This window comes from Leptonotus elevatus, chromosome 6 (assembly GCF_054856555.1).
Source record: "Leptonotus elevatus isolate MCC_2025b chromosome 6, RoL_Lele_1.0, whole genome shotgun sequence".
Taxonomy (NCBI): Eukaryota; Metazoa; Chordata; class Actinopteri; order Syngnathiformes; family Syngnathidae; genus Leptonotus; species Leptonotus elevatus.
Genome location: NC_141244.1, coordinates 12036281 through 12058007, shown reverse-complemented (window position 1 = coordinate 12058007; position 21727 = coordinate 12036281). Strand labels below are relative to the sequence as shown.

General features: G+C 37.0%; 1 protein-coding gene across 1 annotated transcript; it reads right to left on the bottom strand.

Annotated features, from left to right (window-relative positions):
- Positions 1–696: 696 nt before the first annotated feature.
- On the bottom strand, positions 697–19287 carry slc6a3 (solute carrier family 6 member 3). The gene is made up of 16 exons (XM_086078312.1): positions 19006–19287; positions 18170–18275; positions 15593–15803; positions 15012–15143; positions 13002–13218; positions 11167–11305; positions 10148–10282; positions 8747–8850; positions 7728–7852; positions 6667–6779; positions 5843–5971; positions 5615–5714; positions 4526–4626; positions 3523–3690; positions 3366–3437; positions 697–2329 (listed from the first exon to the last, which is right to left on the bottom strand). The coding sequence occupies exons 2-16, from the start codon at positions 18224–18226 to the stop codon at positions 2306–2308; spliced, it is 1827 nt and encodes a 608-aa protein (XP_085934438.1). The 5' UTR covers positions 18227–18275; positions 19006–19287; the 3' UTR covers positions 697–2305.
- Between the last annotated feature and the right edge of the window lie 2440 nt (positions 19288–21727).

The window sequence follows — 21727 nt, the reverse complement described above, 5'->3', positions numbered from 1 at the left end:
ATAATATCAATGAAAATAATAATAATAAGCAGCAGCGTTGTGGTGTGCCCCTTTTCAACAAAGTTAAGTGGAAAAGGTGCACACTTAAAAATGCTGGGTCAACATTTGGACAAAATTTGGATTGATCTGCAACTTGGGTCAACTTGACCCAACTTTTGAGTTGTTTTGTATGAAAACAATCCAACTTTCTGGGTTGTTGTTGTAAAAATAAATAAATAAATAATAATAATAATAATAATAATGGTTATTTTGTATAAAACAACACAGAAAGTTGGGTCAAATCAAGTAGCAGGTCGGTGCAATCTTTGACCAAAATTTGGTCAGAGAGTAAACTGCTGGGTCAAAACCCAATTTTGGTCAAAAAGGTTTGGCTCGGTTATTTTTGAGCCATCATTTTAAAGAGTAAACTGTTGGGTCAAAAATAACAGACCCACAATATTCATGAGGTCATCAAAACCTCTCTGTCAATCAAAAAATTCTGTGTGTGCAGTACACAAAGATAAAATGTCCGACACTGTTCATGTACTGGATGTCTTAAGTATGTGCATGCACACCTGTGCTGTGGTCGTGGAGGGCGGGCAGAAAAAGACAAAATTACAAACAACTAATATTGTTATAAAGTACGTACATGATGACATCGTAAAAGTCATAGAAACTTCACAAGACAAAATACAGCAGCACATGCACGCCGTTCAGGACTTTTGAACCCTTTAATGTCTTGACTGAATGCAGCACAATGTTACACCACAAGTCATTATTGTTGACATACTTGAAACAGGACTCCTTCAGGTTTTGGGTCCGACAAAAGCTTATTTGGATTATACATGGACTGTAATTGTCATTGAGATCCTTAAGGCTAATATGTATCTTCACGGTAACAAAGTAAATACTTTATACATACATATTACATACATACATACATTTTCTACATTGCTTATATTGTGTAGGCTATATATCATAAATAAATACACTTGTCATGTATCATAACTATCATTAAATACAATACCATAAAATCTCCCAACAACACATGAACTCAAAGCTACAATAGGCTATCTATATATAGTTGACCTCATAATACATATCACATCATTCATTTGCAGATTAGCAAAGAGCAGCCATTAAACAGTCTTGAGAGTGCTTTTCGATGAGTACAATTAAAGCTTGATGCTTCTTCTTTTTTTTGTTGTGTGGATTGAAACATAAAACGGTCAAAAATAAAGATGGAATATATTACCCAAGAGAACAAGATAGCTCAGTTAAGGTTAAACCTGGAGTTTTCGAGTCTTTAGTTGTTAAATCAACAGTCTGACTGATTTAGTGCCAATGCACATATAATATTTCATGCTACATTAATGTACATTTTTGTAAGGTTAAGATGACATTTTACTGTGAGTAAGTAAGCCAATTGTAGTCAGTTCTTTCTCAGGACACAATTTGTATTAAACGCCTTACTTATGATGGTGCTGATGTGCCAAACATACTAAATTGGATCTTGACAAGCTCTGCAGCAGTCTGCATCTTATTTAGGCACATAATATGATAACGTCATTTTTGTAAAACTATGTGTTTTATCCCCCTCATAATGTTGCGATTTTATCCTGATAGTTTATTCTCATTTTTCTATTATGTTATGTTAAATAATAGCTACTTTGTGATTCGGTGTTGCCCTAATACTGCTTTTTAACATTGATGATGTTTTATAACTTTACTACTAGTTTGAGTTTAGCTGAGCGTTGATGTTTTTTTCTGTATTTAATGTTAACATTTTTGTAAACTATGTGAAATGAGTTGCAAGTGTTTTAACAATCATTAAAAGAAGAATACATTAATTGATGCAGGCTTGTTGTAGACATGTTTGAATGTTCTAATCAACATTTGGTATGTTACAACCCCAAATTAACAATATTTACTATTTCATCATCATTTGGGGGGGGAAAAAATCGAATGCTTTGTCAGCTTCTTCACCTCACATTTGAGTCATTATACACAATATATGAACTTGAACTATTACATGCAAAGTGAAGATGAGCAACATGCTAAAGTTATGCAGCATCATTTTGAGTATTTCCGAGAAGATGCAGGTGAAACACCACGCACGGTACCAGGTTCAGGTTCACTGATGTCAAACCAAAATGGGTTTACACACAGCTTCACACATGCACAGTTGAAATTAAAATCACACTACGATTTCTGACAAGATTCTTTCTGGCACTTTCAAAATTTCTCGAGCACTCCTCTCATCTCTTCTACATCATATTTCAGACCTTTGCTGTGCATGCATTCATTGAAATGTCCACTTAAGCATTCAGACAACCAGCCAGTGATGAAGCTAAGGGAGGAAACAAAATAAGGCAATTAATTAAACTAACAATATACAACCGACCAATTTATCACTTTTAAGCATGAGAATGTAACTCTGGGGAGAGATTTGTCTCAAAAATATTCACACAAATAAATTTGTGATTTTCACATGTCTTTTCTAGTTTTGTGTGTGCATTGACTATGACTTTTGCTTGCGAGTTGTCTAAAGTGTGTTTGTGGATCGTCGTGCACGCGCATTTATTTTTTAGACAAACATTACACTGTTTCGAGATTCACATGAACAAGCCCTCAATATGTTCACGTGTGTCTAAGGAACGTTCCTCCTCCGTCCACCGGGAGGCAGTGTTTGCTGTCTCCATTGAACGGGAACGAGCCGTTTCTTGTTTAATGTTGGACATTGACAAACAGAAATCGCGCCTTTATCTGACCTTCCATTATGTGTTTATTTTGAGTCAAGAAACAAAATGCGACCTTTGTTTCCCTTGAGCTTGTTTTGCCTTCAAGTGAAAGATACTTTTCTTCTGTTGTTACATTTTCTTCTTCTACGCTACAGAACAGAAGAAGAAGAATGTATTTCGAGTGAAGCCAAAACAAACTTGAGGGAAACAAACTATTTTTTGTTTCCCGATTTGTGCAAAAGAAACACATAATGGAAGGTCAGATAAAGACTCGATTTATGTTTTTCAATGTCCAATTTTAAATGAGAATTGGCTCGTTCCCGTTCAATGGAGACACCAACACTGCCTCCCAGTGGATGGGGGAGGAACGGGCCTTAGACTCATGTGAATATCTTGAGGGCTTGTGTGTGTGAATATCTCGAAACAGTGTGATGTTTGTCTCAAAACGCGACGATCCTCAAGCGCATTTTTGACAACTCGCAAGCAAAAGTCATGGAAAATGCACACACAAAATTTAAAAAAGACATATGAAAATCGCGGATATATTTGTGGATCTGAAAAACACGTGAAAATTATGAATATGTTTGTGTGAATATTTTTTTAGACAAATCTCTCCCCATATATAACAACCAAATCAGTACTTACTGTAAACTGACGAACTTCCCCATTGTCTACCAGATGATGTTCTGTCTCTGGGGTGATGGCATAAGCCAGTCTCTGTTCCAGTAGAAAAGACAAAAATAGTAATTATTCCCCAAACACTACCGAAACTTGACAAGGACGCGAATTGGCTCAGACTTACATCACAGAACTTTCCAGGTAGGCGACAAAGTTTGTAGAAGGCGTAAAGGGGCACCATGGTCATGGAAGAAATGGCCAGGCACCAACCCAGCACGTTAGCCCAAGGAGGAAACATGTAGGTGCCATATTTGGGTGGGTTAAATGTTGCAAAGCTCACTACCACCATAAACTAAGAGATTTTGGGGGGAGAAAACATCAAATAATCAGATAAAATCACATTCCTGAGGACAATGTGAATTGAATGCCAAATCGGGAGTCACGTTCGCTTTAATCAGTGCCAAAGAAGCAGATCTCAGTTTCAAAACGATAGGTCAGCTGAGATAGGCTCTAGCACACCATCACCATCGAAAATGGATGGATGGATATTTAGTCTTTAGGGGGGGCTTGACGTATAAATGGGTGCATCTTCATTTTTGTGCCGGGGTAAGACTAGTCTACGCTGTTTGGGACCGCTTTGTGCCTCTCTGCGGGTGGCATAAAAAAAAACACCCCAAACCAACAACAACAACAACAAACGGGCATCTTGATTTTTAAGCCAGGTCAATTCCAATTTATCGTGTTTGTGTATTTGGTGGATGGACTATGCCTCACTGGGCGATGACACAAGTAGATGACATTTTAGACTCGCAAAAAGTAGGTCTAAATGTTGGCGCAGGCAGACAGATTATGAGCTCCGCGGACATGTGTGATGCGTGCCATTGTTTTGACATCAATATGCGACAATCCCTCTGAATCATTGTAGGAATCTGAATGGATTATTATCATTATCATTTTAAGACTATTCTAAAAGCACCCCCCCCCCCCCAGACTGTGCGACAAAACTCTGTAATTTTGCCTCCACCCATGCACCACTCACTGTACAAAATTACATAGGAATATCCATCCTGTAAATTGCATGTGTCATATTTATTGATTTTTTTTTAATGACTCTTGTGAAAAAAGGTCATTGAAATAAAGCAATAAATGTAATGGCGGCCCAAAACGATGGGATGAGAGATACTCACCAGGAGAAAGCAGGGGCTGATAAATTTCCAGCACAGCCTCCAGTATCTACCTGGCCTCTGACCAATCATCTCCTCGATGTCGTCGCTGAAACGGTCCACCCCTGGAACACAAGTAAACACTCAGAATGCATTCAATTAATTAATTTGTTCAACAAAATCCATTGACTAACAGTGCTAACTCATTTGACCTTTTATTAAAAACTACTGACTTGCCTTCTAAATTCAGGTTTAAAAAAAAAAGTGTCCACAAATTATAAATGGTACATTTCTGAATTGTATACAAAAATACAGTTATAGTCCTAGTTATAATACAATACAGCACAAGTTCACTTTTCAGAGCTTTCCTTCCCAGAAGGCATCTCATGCTGCTGAGGTTTTTATTGAGATGGACACCTGAACGAAAGACCACAGTGGCCAGGGTTGAAAGGTTCTTGTTAAAGCTCAGAGGAAAAGAAGAAAGGGCTCACCGAGGCCGCAGGCTTGATTTATCAGGCCTGCCAAGGTCGAACCCCACCAAAGTGGGCCAATATACAGACCCCTCTGCCTGAGGCCGAGTTAGTATTGAATCCTCCCAATGAGGTGAACGGACATGTGAAAAATAACCCAAGACAGGAGTTCAAGTCGCGCTTCATTCCCGACCTTCAGATTGTTTTTATGATCATTTCGCTTTCAAAATTTTCTGCTGACACGTTCTGGTAAGTGGATAGCGTACGACTTTGCTCTTCATCTTTTCTACATCTCGTTTGCAGTGCATAACTAGCATATTCAAAGTAAGCAGTCAGTATTGATTACAATTTCCCGGATCCTCACGACGACAGTCACAACATGATTATGATCATTTAATAGACAAATTATGCCTCAAGCAGGAGGCACACTGAGGTGGTCGCAGACTGAAGTGGCAAAAACCATTAGTGTGTGTGGACATTTTTGTTTCTTTATACCCGGGCCTAATAGAACTAGGTCACATTGAGTCACAGCACGTCCATACGGACAGATTTCTCATCAGGGCCCTAATATAACATCAACATTGCTCGCCACGATAATATGAATCATCTTTTTGTTTCCTATCGTTCGATCACTTTTTCTCACCATAAAACCACGCAATACCGATAGCTTCAATAAGCACTCCAAACAGAATGGACGTCCCTGCGGCAAAGTGGTCCAACAGAGTAAACACGTACATCCCGCCCTACAGCGACAGAAAAACAAAGACAATGTCACGTTTTAACCCAGTATACAGATTGAAGATCTTAGTTACATAATTACATAACGAGTGGAAATAGCACCACACGCTCTGAGTCTCAGTATGATACTTGCATTTGTAACACACAAGAGAGAGATGAGGAAGGTGGCGGACACAATGAAGAGGGTGAACAGCTCTCTGTGCTTGTGGAGGCATTTGAATTCATCAATCAGACCGGTGATGACAGACTCCATCCCACCCATCTAAAAGGTACAGAAGAAGAGGAGAAATGTCTTTTACACTGCCTCTCAAATGAAATACTAAATTACTGTACATTTAAAACATACATTTAAAAAATCTATGACTATCATATAATTAACATGTCCTGTTCATCTGATTGGTCATGCAGAATGGTGGCTACGTATCCCTTTTAGTGCTGTCCCTATCGAGTATTTTTAGAATCGATTAATCGTTATTCAATCGATTAATCTGATTCATTTTAATTATAATAAAGTGCGTTATAAAAGCTTCCCCCCCCGTCCTGATTACTGTTTATTAACTCATTCAAACCCAAAAACGGGTGACTCACGCCCTCAAGGACCGAATCTTGACACATGTGCTATTAAGTGTGCCAATATGTTTGGCAGGGGCAACGTTCCCATCAAAACAATGTATGGACAGGCATGGCGGCCATGTTATCAGAAGAGAGAGTCCCTTCAAATGTGATGTAAGGATAAAGGTTTGGATCAACTTTAAAACAGTTGCAATTTTTTTTTTCATGCATTTACAATCATTTTGTACTAGGCATTTTTATGCTACAAAAAAACTTTGTACTGTATTTAGGAGTATTTAGGTCATGTATAAAAGTACTTTGATGTTGCATTAAATCAGCTATATGGAACATATATTGTAAAAGGCTGTCAGATGACGTTTTAAAGGAAAGTGACTGTATACTTACAGCACTGTCAATGCCTAATGTCAGGAGCATGATGAAGAAGATGACTGCCCACACTGATGAGCCAGGCAATGTGGCAATGGCTTCTGGGTAAATAACAAACACCAATCCAGCCCCTAAGCAGCAGAAATAAAAACAACATTATAAGTAAATTCACTCTAAAGCCAACATTACGTTTTAGATGTGGTTAAAGGTCGGTATCAAAAAATGCGGTGGTGTCAAACTTTACTATATCTTATTTAGAAGTCATACTCGTCTAGTACAGTATGTTACTTTTCTTGTAAAGAGAAACTACAATGGAAGTAAACAGTATGCAATGGGATTTTAAATAAATACCTCTTTTAGAGCGTCTGTCAACAGTACACAGGCCGTTATTATGTTTATAAAGGTGTAACTTTCAAAACGTTGCTTGTATTGGATCCCATTAGATTGTGCATGCGTACTCACTGTTTGGTATACATTGCATCCAGTGTCACTTCAATATGTAAGATTTGTTGGTAACGTTTATCCATATTACTATTTAAAGAATTTAAATTACTGTACGCTCACGAGTTAATCAGGTTGTCAAACTCATGACATAAAAAGCCATTACATGAAAATAGTGGTATCAGCACCATGGACAGCTCTGACAACCTGTGAATAATTAGCAGAAATAGTGGCAGCCAAATACAAACCCTATTTGTATACATTGCTGAACCTCAGTGAGTTTCTTCTATTATCTAAAAATGGGCATGGATGCACAATTTTTACTGGTTCAGAATCAGCTGTTCACTCTCACAAAAAACAATGCATGAAAATGGTGTCATTAAAAAAAAACATTCCCAGCAAACAATTAAATAATAATAATAAAATAAATAAATACAAAATAAAATAATTAATAAATGATCATTACTTAAAATAAATAAAAAATAAAATAAATATTTTTAAATAAATAATTATCATCAATAATTAAAAATCATCTATTATCTATCTCTAAATTTAAAAAAACAATGTACCAAAAAACTGTGACACTAAAACATCGACTCAAACCGTGAATTTTGTGTATCATTGCAATATTAACATACCGTCTCTCGCGACCGTTTCCAGAGACACATTGTGCTTGTGTGACATGTAACCAAGGAAGGAGAAGACCACAAAGCCAGAGAATAAGCTGGTCAAAGAGTTGATGGAGCAGGTGATGATGGCGTCCCTGCATCATTCAAACCAAATCCGAAGAAGATTGAATATGAAAAGACAGAATGCAGAGTTGATCATTATTAGTCCATCATCACCATCTTGATACAAATGACCAATCAACACATTCACTCCTAATCATTTTCACTGAAGCAATCCCCTTCGCTCCCGGCTGTTTTACTGGATTTTGACTGATTTTGCAACTGATTATGCACAGAATATTGTGTTTTATTGCTATAAAAACATGGAACCTACCAAAAGAAAGATTAGAGTCTCTTCTTTCATCAGGAAAAGTATATTTCTACCTGTTTCCGTTTTGCAGCAATTCGCATTAGAATATAGCTACATTTCATCACTATTCACAAATCTGTTTAAAACAGTGGGGAAAAGAGCTTTTTACAACATGGCCCTGGTCGATCTCTTATTCTCTGTGCCACTTGCTGGCCGTTTGTATAATAAGTACCATTGCTTTAAGAGTTCTCTTCAGTTCAGAGGCTGCATCAAAGCCTTAGCATAACAAAACAAAATAAAAAAAATTTTTTAAACAAAATCATACAATTACGTTTTTGGGACCATGGTAATATTTAAAATAGAACATATTTATACCTTTTTTTGGTACAAATTAGTTAAGTATGTACCTGGTCTGCAAAATGAATGGATTAAGAGTATAAATTATATCCAACATTTTATGGTGAGATTATCAAGATGCTACATCAATACAAAAACACAACATAACACCAAACAACAAACTAAAAAACAAGAACGTTCTAGGAATTATTTTTTAAATAATGGCTGATGCTTATTTTGTGTTACATGACAATATGTGAAACACGAGGCAGGTTTCAAGGAGCTTCAAAGGATTCTGTAACTCACTTGTGTGAGGCAACTCCTCACGCGAGCGTCTCTTTACCTGTAGCAATTGTTGCTGAATTTGTTGTAGCTGGAAAAGGCGATTAGCACACCAAACCCGACTCCCAGCGAGAAACATATCTGCGTGGCGGCATCGATCCAAACCTGCAGGGATGGGTGACAGAAAAGGTGCACTTGTGTGAAGCGGCAAACAAAAGGCACAGGGGAGGAAAGAAGCCAGTATTAGGGATAATTGCAGGAAACTCATTCAACGGCAATAGATGAAAGACGCTTGTGAATACAGGGGTAATTTTGCAAATTACAGCGCCATGCATCTGTCTAATCTAATTCTCAAATTCCCTGCAATGTGTGCGTCTCTTTCTCTTTCTTTCTCACTTCCTCTTTTTTTCTCATATTTGAGTATTTAGTAGCAGATACTTGAAGATGTCATTGGCAATTTTTAATCTTTTTTATTTCTTGCAGATTTTTACTCCTTTCCCACATAAGAACAACATGGAAAAAAATTGGGGGGGATTATCTCATGTTTTTATTTGTTACAGTGGACGCCAGGATAATATGGCTGTAACGTGTTGTAAACTTATGAATGTGTAAACGTGTTGTAAACTTAAAATATGTCATGTCCACTGCAATCATTTATGGGTCCGAAGGGGTTAATTAACTCTATAACCCCAAACGTATGATATTAAATACAAGACATTTTGAGCCCTAAAGATCCTGAAGTATATGGTCTGATACATGCATTGCACAGATAATCCATTAGAGGGCAGTATCACACAGCTGATGGCTTTTTTAGCGACCTTTCAAGATCGATCGCCCAATTGAGAAAGGAGAGACACCTATACTTAATAATAGCGGGAAATGTTCTTTGTGATTTTTGGAAATACTAATATGTTTGAAATGTCTGTTTATTATTATTATATTTTTGACGGTTATAAATGTACAAATGTAAAGCATTGTGACTGGACGTATCAAATATGACACAAATCAAAAGTCATGTGGAAGTTAATTAAAAAAACAATTTTGTTCAAAAGGACCAATAAATACTCTATTTACAAATAATCTGAATTTTCTATCATATGTTTCATAGTTTAGGCTTTATAGGGTTAATTATTTTGTTTTTCGAGTAGTAGGAGTTATTTCATAGTTGCAATTGCGAGGCGATGCCATGTCAAATGTCTCATTATTGTCAACTCCCCAGATTGTAAAAGATGTCTGGACCAAATGTATTCTTTCCATGGCTGTTTATCTATTATTCTACTGTTAGTTTTTATAGAAATACAATTAAGAAAATGAATTACCTTGCACAGCCAAATTTAACAACAAAGCACCAAAACCAATGATTGTATTTTGCAGTCGCAGTTTTTCCCCCAATGCTCCTCTTTTCCCTTTACAGCCAATCTCCCTCCACACTCGGGTTTCCTGCTTTCCACTTGTATCTCACCTTGGCATCACAGAGTTTCAGGAAGTCGACAGACAGGTAGGCCTTAATGCCATCCGTGGCTCCGGGCAGGGTGACTCCTCGGATGAGCAGCACAGTCAAGACTACATAGGGCATGGTGGCTGTGATCCACACAACCTGAGAGGGTCACAGAAGGCAATCGCACACATGCACACACAGAAACGGAGACAGAATAGATGCACATTATAGACACATCAAGATGGCAACAGAAACTACTGTATAGGCATTCAAGCAAGTTCAGTTTAAATTACTCGGTTAAATCCTTCAACCAACTGTACATCTACAGTAGGGGAGACCGAGGCTAGTTGTATCACGGGTAAGTTGTCACATTGCAATTTTCTTGTCCACCAGACGGAGCAACGTAGAAATGGAATACTAGGTTTTTTTTTCCCGTATAAATGGTCAGGGGATGTGTACTGTCTGAGAAGAGAATAGCACATTGTGAGCTGAGATGAGTGCCAGTTATCTGTTTTGCACAACCCAAAGTAAAAAAAAAAAAAATCAACTTCATATATTTTGAAACAGGTGTCATATATAGACAAATTCTAGCAGCAAATCATGTGGACTTGTTAGAGGAGAGATTCAGGCATCTTGTCATGCCTCAATCACTGCTCTGTTTTAAGCTAACTTTAAATTAGAGCACAAATTAGCCAACATGGTAGTTTGGGGCAACTTGTTGGGTTTGTTGTCACATATGCAAAGAATGGTGTGACAACTTACCCATTGGTCGGGCAACATGTCACATGTTCACTCCCTCTCTATTTGATGGCTTAAAACTCTGCACTGACACAAGGATGAAAATGACATGAATACAAAAAATATACCTAAGACTTTGGTCTTTGATCTGGTACACATTTTGTTTATATATGATGTATTGATTCCAAGAAATATATACAATTATAAAAAGTGATACAACTAGCCACAGTCTCCCCTACGTGCAATGTTTGTTGTCCTGCTTTCTTAATGACCACAATCAGAAATGACAGATTTCAATTCCCTACCTTGCCAGACGTCTTGACACCCTTCCACAGACTGAAGTAAAGCAGAACAATGACCACAGCGAGACAGGAAGTCAACTGCCAACGTGGACGACCCAGATTATCGATACCATTGCTGTCCTGAATGTGGAGCACCCCTCGCCTATGGGAAGGAATATTCTGGTAAAAATCAAGTGTATACTGCTGCAAAAAAATGTACACAAAGGAGTTCTTGCACTTAATGCTGGTTTGCTGTTCAGCAGGTTTGTGTCATCCTTGAGTGGTAATATTTGAGCAAGACAGACTTTTGTGCTAGAAAAAAACCAATAACATCTCATTATGTGGTTATTTTGTTGTTTGCTTCAATCTATTTGCAAAATGATGGTCACTGCTTGCTGCAACAATAATTGCCCTGCGGAGACACAAATAAACTTGAACTTTGTTGTTGGGTTAGGATAGTGGATCTTTTATAAATGCATTGAGAAATGTATTATAAAAATGTAATGTATTAAGAGCACATATGTTGCACTTATGCATGTATTTTATAAATGCATTGAGAAATGTATTATAAAAATGTAATGTATTAAGAGCACATATGTTGCACTTATGCATGTATTTTGTCCATATTTAAAATTACATTTTGTCATCTTGTTAGGAAGTGTGTGATCCTATGCATGCAGTGTTGATTTTGACAAGACATTTTAATTTAGTTTTAGTTTTTTGACTGAAATTTACGTTTTTGTCATAATTCAGTCATTTGATAGTATTTTAGTTTTAATCCAACTTTTGTTGACGAAAATAAAGAGCAATTTTACTTCAAGCATACATTTAAACTTTTTACAGAAATTAAACACACCTATTTGTAACTGTAGTTTAACAAGCAAGACACATTTAACACAACAGTGTTTTTATTCAACTTTGTTTCAATGAAACATGTTGAACTGACAATAATATGCCATCTTAAAACTTAGTTTTCACCTAAATAAAAAAAAAAGTGCATAATTGAGTGAGATTAATCTCACAGCTGCTTAACAAACATACACGTGTTTGAACATTAAATAAAGTGCAGTGAACAGTTTCTGAGTGGTTCTTTTCTCCCACCCGCGTTTAATTCTTCCGGCACTTTCGTTTTAGTCATTGACAAAATTGTCAGCCAATTTTAGTTTGTTTAGTTTCAATGAATGGCTTCTATTTAAGTTTCCGTTTCTTTTTCGTCTGAAAATTTTTTTTGTGCTGAAAAATATGACGGAAATTTTTCATCGAGGAAATTATCACTGATCCTATGTGGCCCCCCAAGTAGCACTGATGAAAAATTGTGTTGCCCATCCCAGCATTAGAGCGTGCGGCATGTGTTTATAATAAACAATCAATTCTATGAAATAAAATGAGACATGCCCCTGTGAAGTCCTGGTGATGTTAATGCAATGATTTAGATGAATCCAGATTCGGTTCTGACGGATGACACAAAATGCAGTCCAACTGTCTGCTGGTGGCTCACTGTAAATAGCACACTGCCATTCCAGCTATACTTGATGAAAACCTTCAACTGTCACAACAAAGCAACCCCTTGCTCACTGGAATAGAAGACACCTGGCTCGCACCTGGTCACATGGATTCCAAATGAATATGAATGAGAAACAATATTCACAACATCAACACGAGAGACATCAAACTAAACGACAATATTAAATACTATATAAATTACACCTGGACGACAATGTCAATGAAAATGGATTATTATTAACGTTTCAGTCTTGATCATTAAGGCTTTACAGTATTTATTGTGCTGAAATGTACTATATAGTCAAGTGTATATCCACTGTCACACTGCCGTAAATGCTGAAGTTGAGCCAACTTACTCAAAGTACTCTTGAGCTGGAGTGGCCTTGTAAATGTCACTGATTGTGCCGTTGTCAGCCCAGTCGGAGCAGTTTGGACTGTTCCAAGTGTTGTTGCAGTGCACCCAGGGGAGCTCGGCAGTGAACGAGGAGAAGAGGTAGAAGAGAGCCCAAGAGATGATGACATTATAGTAGAAGCCAACATAGAGGGAAATGAGGATGACTGTGAACCCTACACCTGTGAAACAAAAAAAACAGCCATTCATCACTTAAAGTAAATATTACAACATTTGAAAGTGATATACAAATGAATGTGTATTTATTTATTGAGAATGTAACTATTGCCTAATATCACCCTCATAAGAATTGTGGCTACAATGGTTGTTGCCTTTTACGGTATTTGCGCCACATGCGGCTGTGCCGCCGTGTTCACTGTTTCTCCATCTCCGCTGACATTCATCCTCCCTCCCTTTTCTTCAGATACATTGATCTTGAGAGAAACCGGCTTGTTGATCAGAATAATTACTGCCAATATTGGCATGTGTATGTATGCATTTGAATAATTACTGTTATCCCCCCGCCGAGAGGCAGAGAATGACAGTGTGGGAAGTGTGTGATTAGAACGTCAATGTCTTCTGTGAAACCCTGACAGACAGCACATGTTCACAGACAGGAGGCCCACGCTTGCTTGCATGCACACACACGTTTGTTTTACTATCTTTGTGGGGCCATCTCCCTGACATAATTCATTTCCTAGCCCTTTCCTCTAACCCCAACCAACAAAAATGATTGCTTACCCCTAGTCCTTACCCTAACCTCAACCATAACTCAACTCTAAAACCAAGTCTTGACCCTCAAAAAGAGGTTGAGACTTGTGGGGTCCAGCAAAATGGCCCCACATGGACGGGTGGGCCCCACAACTCTGTGAAATCCTGAAATGTTGGCCTCAGTATGTAACAAAAATAAGACCACACACACACACACTCTCTCTCTCTGTCACACACAAGATGCTTAAACACAACTATGAGCCACCTTCAGCCCGACAAGGACATTACTGAACACAGTATGGATGTCTGGCGGCATGCGGAGAAGCAACAGATGGTCTTAGTGATGGTCTGTCAATTTATTTGCATGTAAACAGACCATCACCTCATATATAAGCAAATTAATTGTATGTATACACATACTTACGCAAAATAGATCAATACATAGATATAAGAAACAAAAGCAAAAAAGTAAAAAGAAAAGAAAAATAATCCAAACAAATTGCATCCTTTGCCTTGCTCATCATTGTTTTGAAAATCACCTGCAGAGATTGTCAGCCACTGGTTGACAAAAGCACTCGGACAATCAGGACATGAGTCTAAAAGCCTAATTTTCATTTGTTTTCCATCTGAGTGCAACCATAACCTGATGTTCTGGGAGGATAAACAATGCCTGTCGACGCTTGACACAGACGAGTGAACAAAAGGAGGACTGGCATGTGAATGGGCAGGCAAGTGGGCAGGCAAGCAGATACATGTGGAGACGAGGGAAGTCAAATAGTTGACAGTGCAGTGGGAAGGTAGATGGACACATGGACAGACGGGAACATTGATGAATTAAGTGGATCAAGCAGGCAAACCATGTACAGTATAATACAAAAAGAAAAGATAATTTTTATATATATATATATATATAAATAAATTAAAAACATTAAAATAAATAAATAAAATATATATAAATAAATAATAAATAATATATATATATATATATATATATATAATGTAAATAAAATAAATAATATAAATACATAAAAAATCATTATTATTATTATTATGTATTTATTTATTATTATGAATATTACAAAGTTTAATGGAAAATTCTCAATTTGATTCAAATTGTTGAATTATTAAATTTTATTTTGACTGTGTCTGTTCAAAATTAGCATTGCCTTTAGAAATTAAACCAAATATCAGCAGTTTTTGATATACCTGTACATGCATTGGATCTAATATGTGTGCGTGTGTGCATGCACCTTTAAAGTCATACCTTTAAATATGGGACATATTTTCCAGACCCCTGCCGCTCCTTCTCTGTTGTACTGTCCCAGAGCCAGTTCCATGTAAAAGAGAGGCATGCCTGCTATCACCATAAAGAACAGGTATGGCACCAAGAAAGCACCTGTACACACAGAGACATGTTTTAGTTATATTTCCAAAACAGACATGTCAACAACGCATGTTTAGAGCAGTTTTAAGCATCCTTCAGAGCAGGGTGTGAGCCTTGACTATGGCTACAGCTTTTAAACCTAATGAGAGCTCTATGTTAAACAGCCATAATTAGTGACCATAATTGTTGGAGCTAATCTATTCAGAGCAGCTGTGGTTGCTTTTTTATCCTTATTTTGATCTCTTGAAAGGCTTGAAAGAATTGCTGAAAAGAAAAAGGAGATGATAGGGGAAACTTCCACCTTCATTTCACCTTTTCCAAATCTCTCTCACTAAAAACGTAGACCATGTCACCCCTTCATTTCCACCTCAGCTATTTTAATAGAGGAAGCTGATTTTATGTCACACCACCAATTCCTCCATATTTCTCCAATTGCACCTAACTTTAAGCTTTAGACTCACCTCCTCCATTTTTGTAGCAGAGGTAAGGGAACCTCCAGACGTTGGCGAGATCCACCGCAAACCCGATCACCGATAGCAGGAAGTCAATTTTCTTTCCCCAGGTTTCCCTTTCCTCCTCACCACTGGGGCTGGTTTGAGACGTGGTGGGAGCCACAAGGGTAGTGGATGTGAACTGGACCCCATTTTGCTCCTTCACAAGGATCAGCTCCACCTGGGAGGTTTCGATTCATGAGTTACTATGTCTGCCCATGTTTGGCTATTTCAGTATCGTTTTCAACATAATCATGATAAACACTGTAAAAAAAAATATATTTTTTTTAAATGTCAAAAATACGGTAATTTTCCAGCAGCTTGGCCGCCAGAAAAAAACTTTTTAAAAAGTACAGTTTTTAACTGCAATTTTAACAGAATTGTATGTAATATAACATATATGACAATAATGTGATCTTTCAAAACATGGCCAACACCTGATGAAAATTTTAAAATTGTAACAGTTTACTGTTAGGGTAATTCATTTATATAGCATTTTCCCACCTTACGAGGCTCTCAAACCGCTTTACATTTTGACTAGTCATTCATGATGACACAGCATTAGGGGTTCAGTATTTTGCTCAAGGATACTTCAACATGTTCACCAAGAGGATCAAATCCACAACCTCAGGGATACCAGACGACCACTATACTCTATCCACACTGCCACTGTTGCTTATAATTTTAGATCTCATGAAATGTATACTTAATAGTGGATGGATGGAAAAAATTATTAATTCACAAAGAAATTATGGTAAAATATATATTTTTTTACTGTTAATTTCTCAGTGTATATATATATATATATATATATATATATATATATTTATATATATATAGAGAGAGAGAGGGACATAGATAGAGACAGAAGAGACCGGGGCTAGTTGTATCAAGGGTAAGTTGTCACATTGCAATTTGCGCCAGAGGGCGCAAGAAAAAAGTGGAATACTAGTTTTCTTCGTATAAATGGTCAGGGGTTGTATACTGTCTGAGAAGAGTTATAGCACATTGTGAGTTATTTGTTTTGTACAACCCAAAGTAAACATTTTCAACTTCATATCTTTTGAAACAGGCGCCGTACATAGACAAATTCTAGCAGCAAATCATGTGGACTCGTTAGAGGAGAGATTAAGGCATTTTGTCATGCCTTAGTCACTGCTCTTTTTTAAGCTAACTTTAAACTAGAGCAAGTATTATCTGACATGGTAGTTTGGGGCAACTTGTCTCAGTCATTTTGGGGTTTGTTGTCACATATGCAAAGAATAGGCCAATGAAAAATGCACTTCTGGCAATTATGTTATGTATGACAGATTGTTCTTCAGATTATGAATCTGAAGAGTGAGGAAATTAGTTTGTTAGGTTTTGTTTCATTGTTTAAAAATTTGATTTTCCAGTTGATGGAACTACAGTATTCGCACATTTCAGGAATGGTCTAAGTTTCTTGATGAACCATCCTTACATTAACCAAAATGTTTTATTTTTTTGAAATTCAATTTAATCTCAAATTTCCAGTTTAAGGGAAGCAAAACAGTCATTTGAGGCTGAGAGCTATTACCTTTATGCTAGCAATTCCTAAGGACTTTAATCTATTTCATAATATTTTATGTTAAAGCTTGCTTGCTCAATGGTACATTTTCAAGATCAATGATAAACAATTTCTCTGGTTGTAAAATCAAACAAACAAAAACAGGAGAACAAGGATAATTGTGTCCTTGTTTTATTAGTTGCAAAATCCAATGTGACATCTTACCCCATATAGTGTGACAACTTACCCATTGGTGGGGTAACATGTCACATGTTCACTCCCTCTATTTGATGGCTTATAACTCTGCGCTGACACAAAGTATGAAAATGACATGAATACAAAAAATATACCCAAGACTTTGGTCTTTCATCTGGTATAGATTTTGTTTATACAGTATATGCTGTATTGATTCCAAATATAAAAATGATACAACTAGCCCTGATCTGGTTTTAAAGTTGAATATTACATTTTATTCCATTAAATAACAGACAAATATTTGTGAAATTACGATACATTTGTGAACGTATTTTAACAATCAATATGCGTATTTCTAATGACGTTTTTTTGTTAAAGAACAGAATTATTGTGTTTTTACAGTTAAAGTGGTTTGACATGTAAAATCAGAGTTTATTTTTGTAAATTACATTTAAAAAAATATATTATATAATTTTATTCTCATGTAAAGAAACCAAAATATAAAAACTACTGCTCAGTGTAATGCAGTGCAGTTCAGCACCACCTCACAAACTTCATGCAGGACATTTTTCTGAACCTTTCTGAATATTTACTGTTATGCCATACATTTTGGTACAGCTGTAATGACATAATTAGATTGTATAGTTGTGCTAATGTACAGTAAAATGTAATGAAAGTAGGTAAACATGATTTATATTAACATTCTCTCACTTTCCACTCAAACTCACATTACGCACTTCATGAACAACAATCATTGAATCATTTCTCTTCCAGTTGAGCACACATTTATAATACGACACAAATGCTGCATGTACGTTTGCACTGACCTCTTTGGGACCCATAGCATTGGAAGGTTTTTTTTCGGGGGCTACGACAGATGACATCAGGCTAATTGAGACTCTATCCTTCAGCTTTCGGTAAAGGCAAATAACCCTGATTATGGAAGAATAGAAAAAATATAAGCAATAAAACATAGCACTATTCTCCTGAAGACCTAAGGTCAACAAAATACACCTATCCATTTTCGAGATGAAACCCTAACCAGTACCCCACCAATACAGCCCAAATATTGTATAATCAGCCTAATGTAATTCACCTTAAACTGTTTAATGCCATTAATATCAAGCATGTTGCTATTTGTTTCTGGCTTTGCACATAAAGAGATCAAGAAGAGAACCGATAGTGATGCAGGAAAAAGACAAGCACGGGAGGGTGTGGGGGTATACGTCTCTCCAAGGCCATCGCTGCACGCTCATTACACTTCACACTTGTTGATCGCCATTTTGATAACAACTAACCTTACTAAGCTCGGCACATCATTCACCTTTGAGATTAAGAGTTTAGCTTTGCTTCACTAAAAATAACTGTGAGTGTAATATTATAAAATAAACTATTACAGGGATTATCACCAGTATAAATCCTCAAATGGTTAGAATTTCTGAAATATACAGTCTTAATTAAATACGTCAACATACGGCAATGTTTTATTTCACCAAAGCAGTTCATTTGAATTTTTTTTTGTTAGTAAACATTTAATCAATATAACAAAAAAACAACCTTTTAATAATACAATAATAAATGTGATTCAATATAAATAAATAATTAATTTGACTTATTATACTACATATGACAACAAGGTAAAAAACAAAAACAAAAATCTCACCGTTGACCCGTATCAAGTGTAAAGCTCCCTCAGTTGACAATTTGGTCTGTCAACTTCCAGTGGTGTTGACGTTCCTCACTTGGCTACAAAAAAAGTAATTGACATATTTACTATAGGTTAGAATTTAGAAACTATTCCAAATGAAACAAACAAAAGTTCAAGAATCCCAGTGACCGATAAGGCTAAAGACAGAAAGTGATGAAAAGAACTGCTAGTGAATGATGAAGTGGTAGCCAGAAGACCGTGTGGTCTGCTGTGGTGATCTGTCTGCAGGACCACTCTTGAAATATGAGGAACAATCAACAACACCCCCACCACCACTCCATCCCTCTGACCCCTCCCATCCTCACCATGCCTTTGTCTATTCCTCCTCTTCACCATCCAAGTCAGTGTACATTTCCTCTCTGATGAGAATCATCCTGTCTCCCTGGAAATTGAGGATGTTAAAACAAAAAATATTCAAGTACTTTCTACTGATGTAATAATTCTTAAACTGTTGGGCAAATTCCACCCTTTCAACAGAAAGGAATCGTTTGCTTTATCACTCCTGTCAAAGACAGCAGTTGGTTTATGAAAAACTCATTGACATTCTTTACATTTAATGTATTTATTGACATTGATTGACATTAAAAAATATGATGGCAGAGGTCCGATTAAAATATGCCAGTCACCAAATTGTAGACTGTATAATGTGGCCATTGGTTATCCTAAATAGTGATAAACGGGCAAAGAAAACAGATCTATAAATATATATATATATATATATATATATAGGAGAATGAGAAGTATTTGGATCATATGTAATGATTTGCTGTAACTAATTCTAAGTTCCAACCAATACTGGCATATTAAAGTATCTTCCAGCCCAAGAAACAGTTTTATGTGATCTTTTCTCTCTTCTAACTCTATCTCAAAATATGTACAAACTTCAATTTCAAAGTGAAGACGTGCAAAATGCATATAAAAACAGAATACAATGACTTTATTCAAATGAATACACTTTTGATAGGCTACATGTTAGTTAATGTACAAACAGGTGACCTCATCATTTTGGCAAATATTCACTCGTGAAATTTATGAATGTCGTGTGTTCCAAAAAGGTGGCGATGTGCAACTTCAGTTACTCAACAATCTGGGGTCTCCGTTGTCGGATTTTGCACGTCATAATGTGCTACATGTTTTCAATGGAAATCAGGTCTGGACTGCAGGCAGGCCAAGTAGGTACTTGCGGTCTTTTACTACAAAGCCACAGTGTTGTAAATGATGCAGAATGGCATTGTCTTGCTGAAATAAGCATGGACATCCCTGAAAAACACATTGCTTGGATGGCAGCATGTTGCTCCAAAACCTGCATGTACCTTTCAGCACCAACACACCTTCACAGATGCTGGCTTTTGAACTTTTCACTGATAGCGATCTGGAAGGTCCTTTTCTTATTTGACAGGGAGGACACAACGCCCATGATTTCCCAAAACTATTTGAATTGTGGACTCGTCAGACCACAGCACTTTGTGCCAGTCCATTTCAGATGAGCTCAGGCTCCAAGAAATGGGCAGCATTAACTTATTATGGACCGTGGATGATGAAATCCCTAGTCCCTAATAAATACCTTGCAACTGTCTTGCACTTTTGGTTCACACAACTGTTCACGAGTGTATTCAATTGAAAGTAGGCTGAAAATGATTTGCAAATAATCCTGTTTTTGTTTACATTTTACGCGACAACCCAACTTCATTGGACTTGAGGTTTGTAACTACGACACAGCTAACCATCTTGCCGACGACAAATATCTTTACATGCAATGACCAGCTGACCTTCATGCAGTCAGTTTTGACACCTCGGCCTCACCCAATTCTGGTTAAACCATAACAAGACAAGAGGCACCAAATAACACAAACAGCCAGCTCCCCACGGACAGATTTATTATCTTTACGTTAAGAATGACAGCCTGTTGCTTGCAAGCCAATCACAATATGATTAATCAGCCACTAAACAGCCACCAAAGCACCCACACACCCTCAAAGTCCAATCATCCATCAAGCCTCAGGTCTCATATCAGAAATCATTGGGTCGATGTAAGCCATGGTGGGTGTATGAGTTTTTTTCCCCCAATGGTTCAGACAACAACTATAATGGAGTGGGTTGTTCTCATAAATGCAACAGCTGTGACCCAGAGAGAGGAAGGGCGGCGGAGGAGGAAAAGAGCAAGACATAAGGTGAAGTAGGACAAGAGAAATAGGAATGGCAGGTGTAATGATGCAGGACAAGAAGTGTTTTCCTATTTTAGTAAATAATGCAATTACATTAATTTACAGCCAAATTTAGCCAAGGCTTACTTTGAAAACAACAATTGGTAGGTAACTACTGTATATAGAACAAATATTTAGTTGCTGACATAAACTCTACATTTAGTTCTCCGCCCCTATCATAACATGTTTTATACACAACCCAGAGGTGTGTATAATGTGGAGAAAGACAAATTTAAGGAATGAGGCCACATTCTTTTTCTATTCAGGCCACTGCCGTCATTTCTAAACAGAACATTGCACCAAAACACAAACTTCCAGATTAGCTGCTGAGAAACCCAGTGGGGGCTCATGAATTTAATGAATACTAACTTGGCAGTTAGTATGCTGGTTAGCGTAACAAAAAAAAATCGTGAAATCTAGTGTTTCTAAACTTTGTGGAGGTACTGAACCCCACTGGTTTCCTATGCACCTTC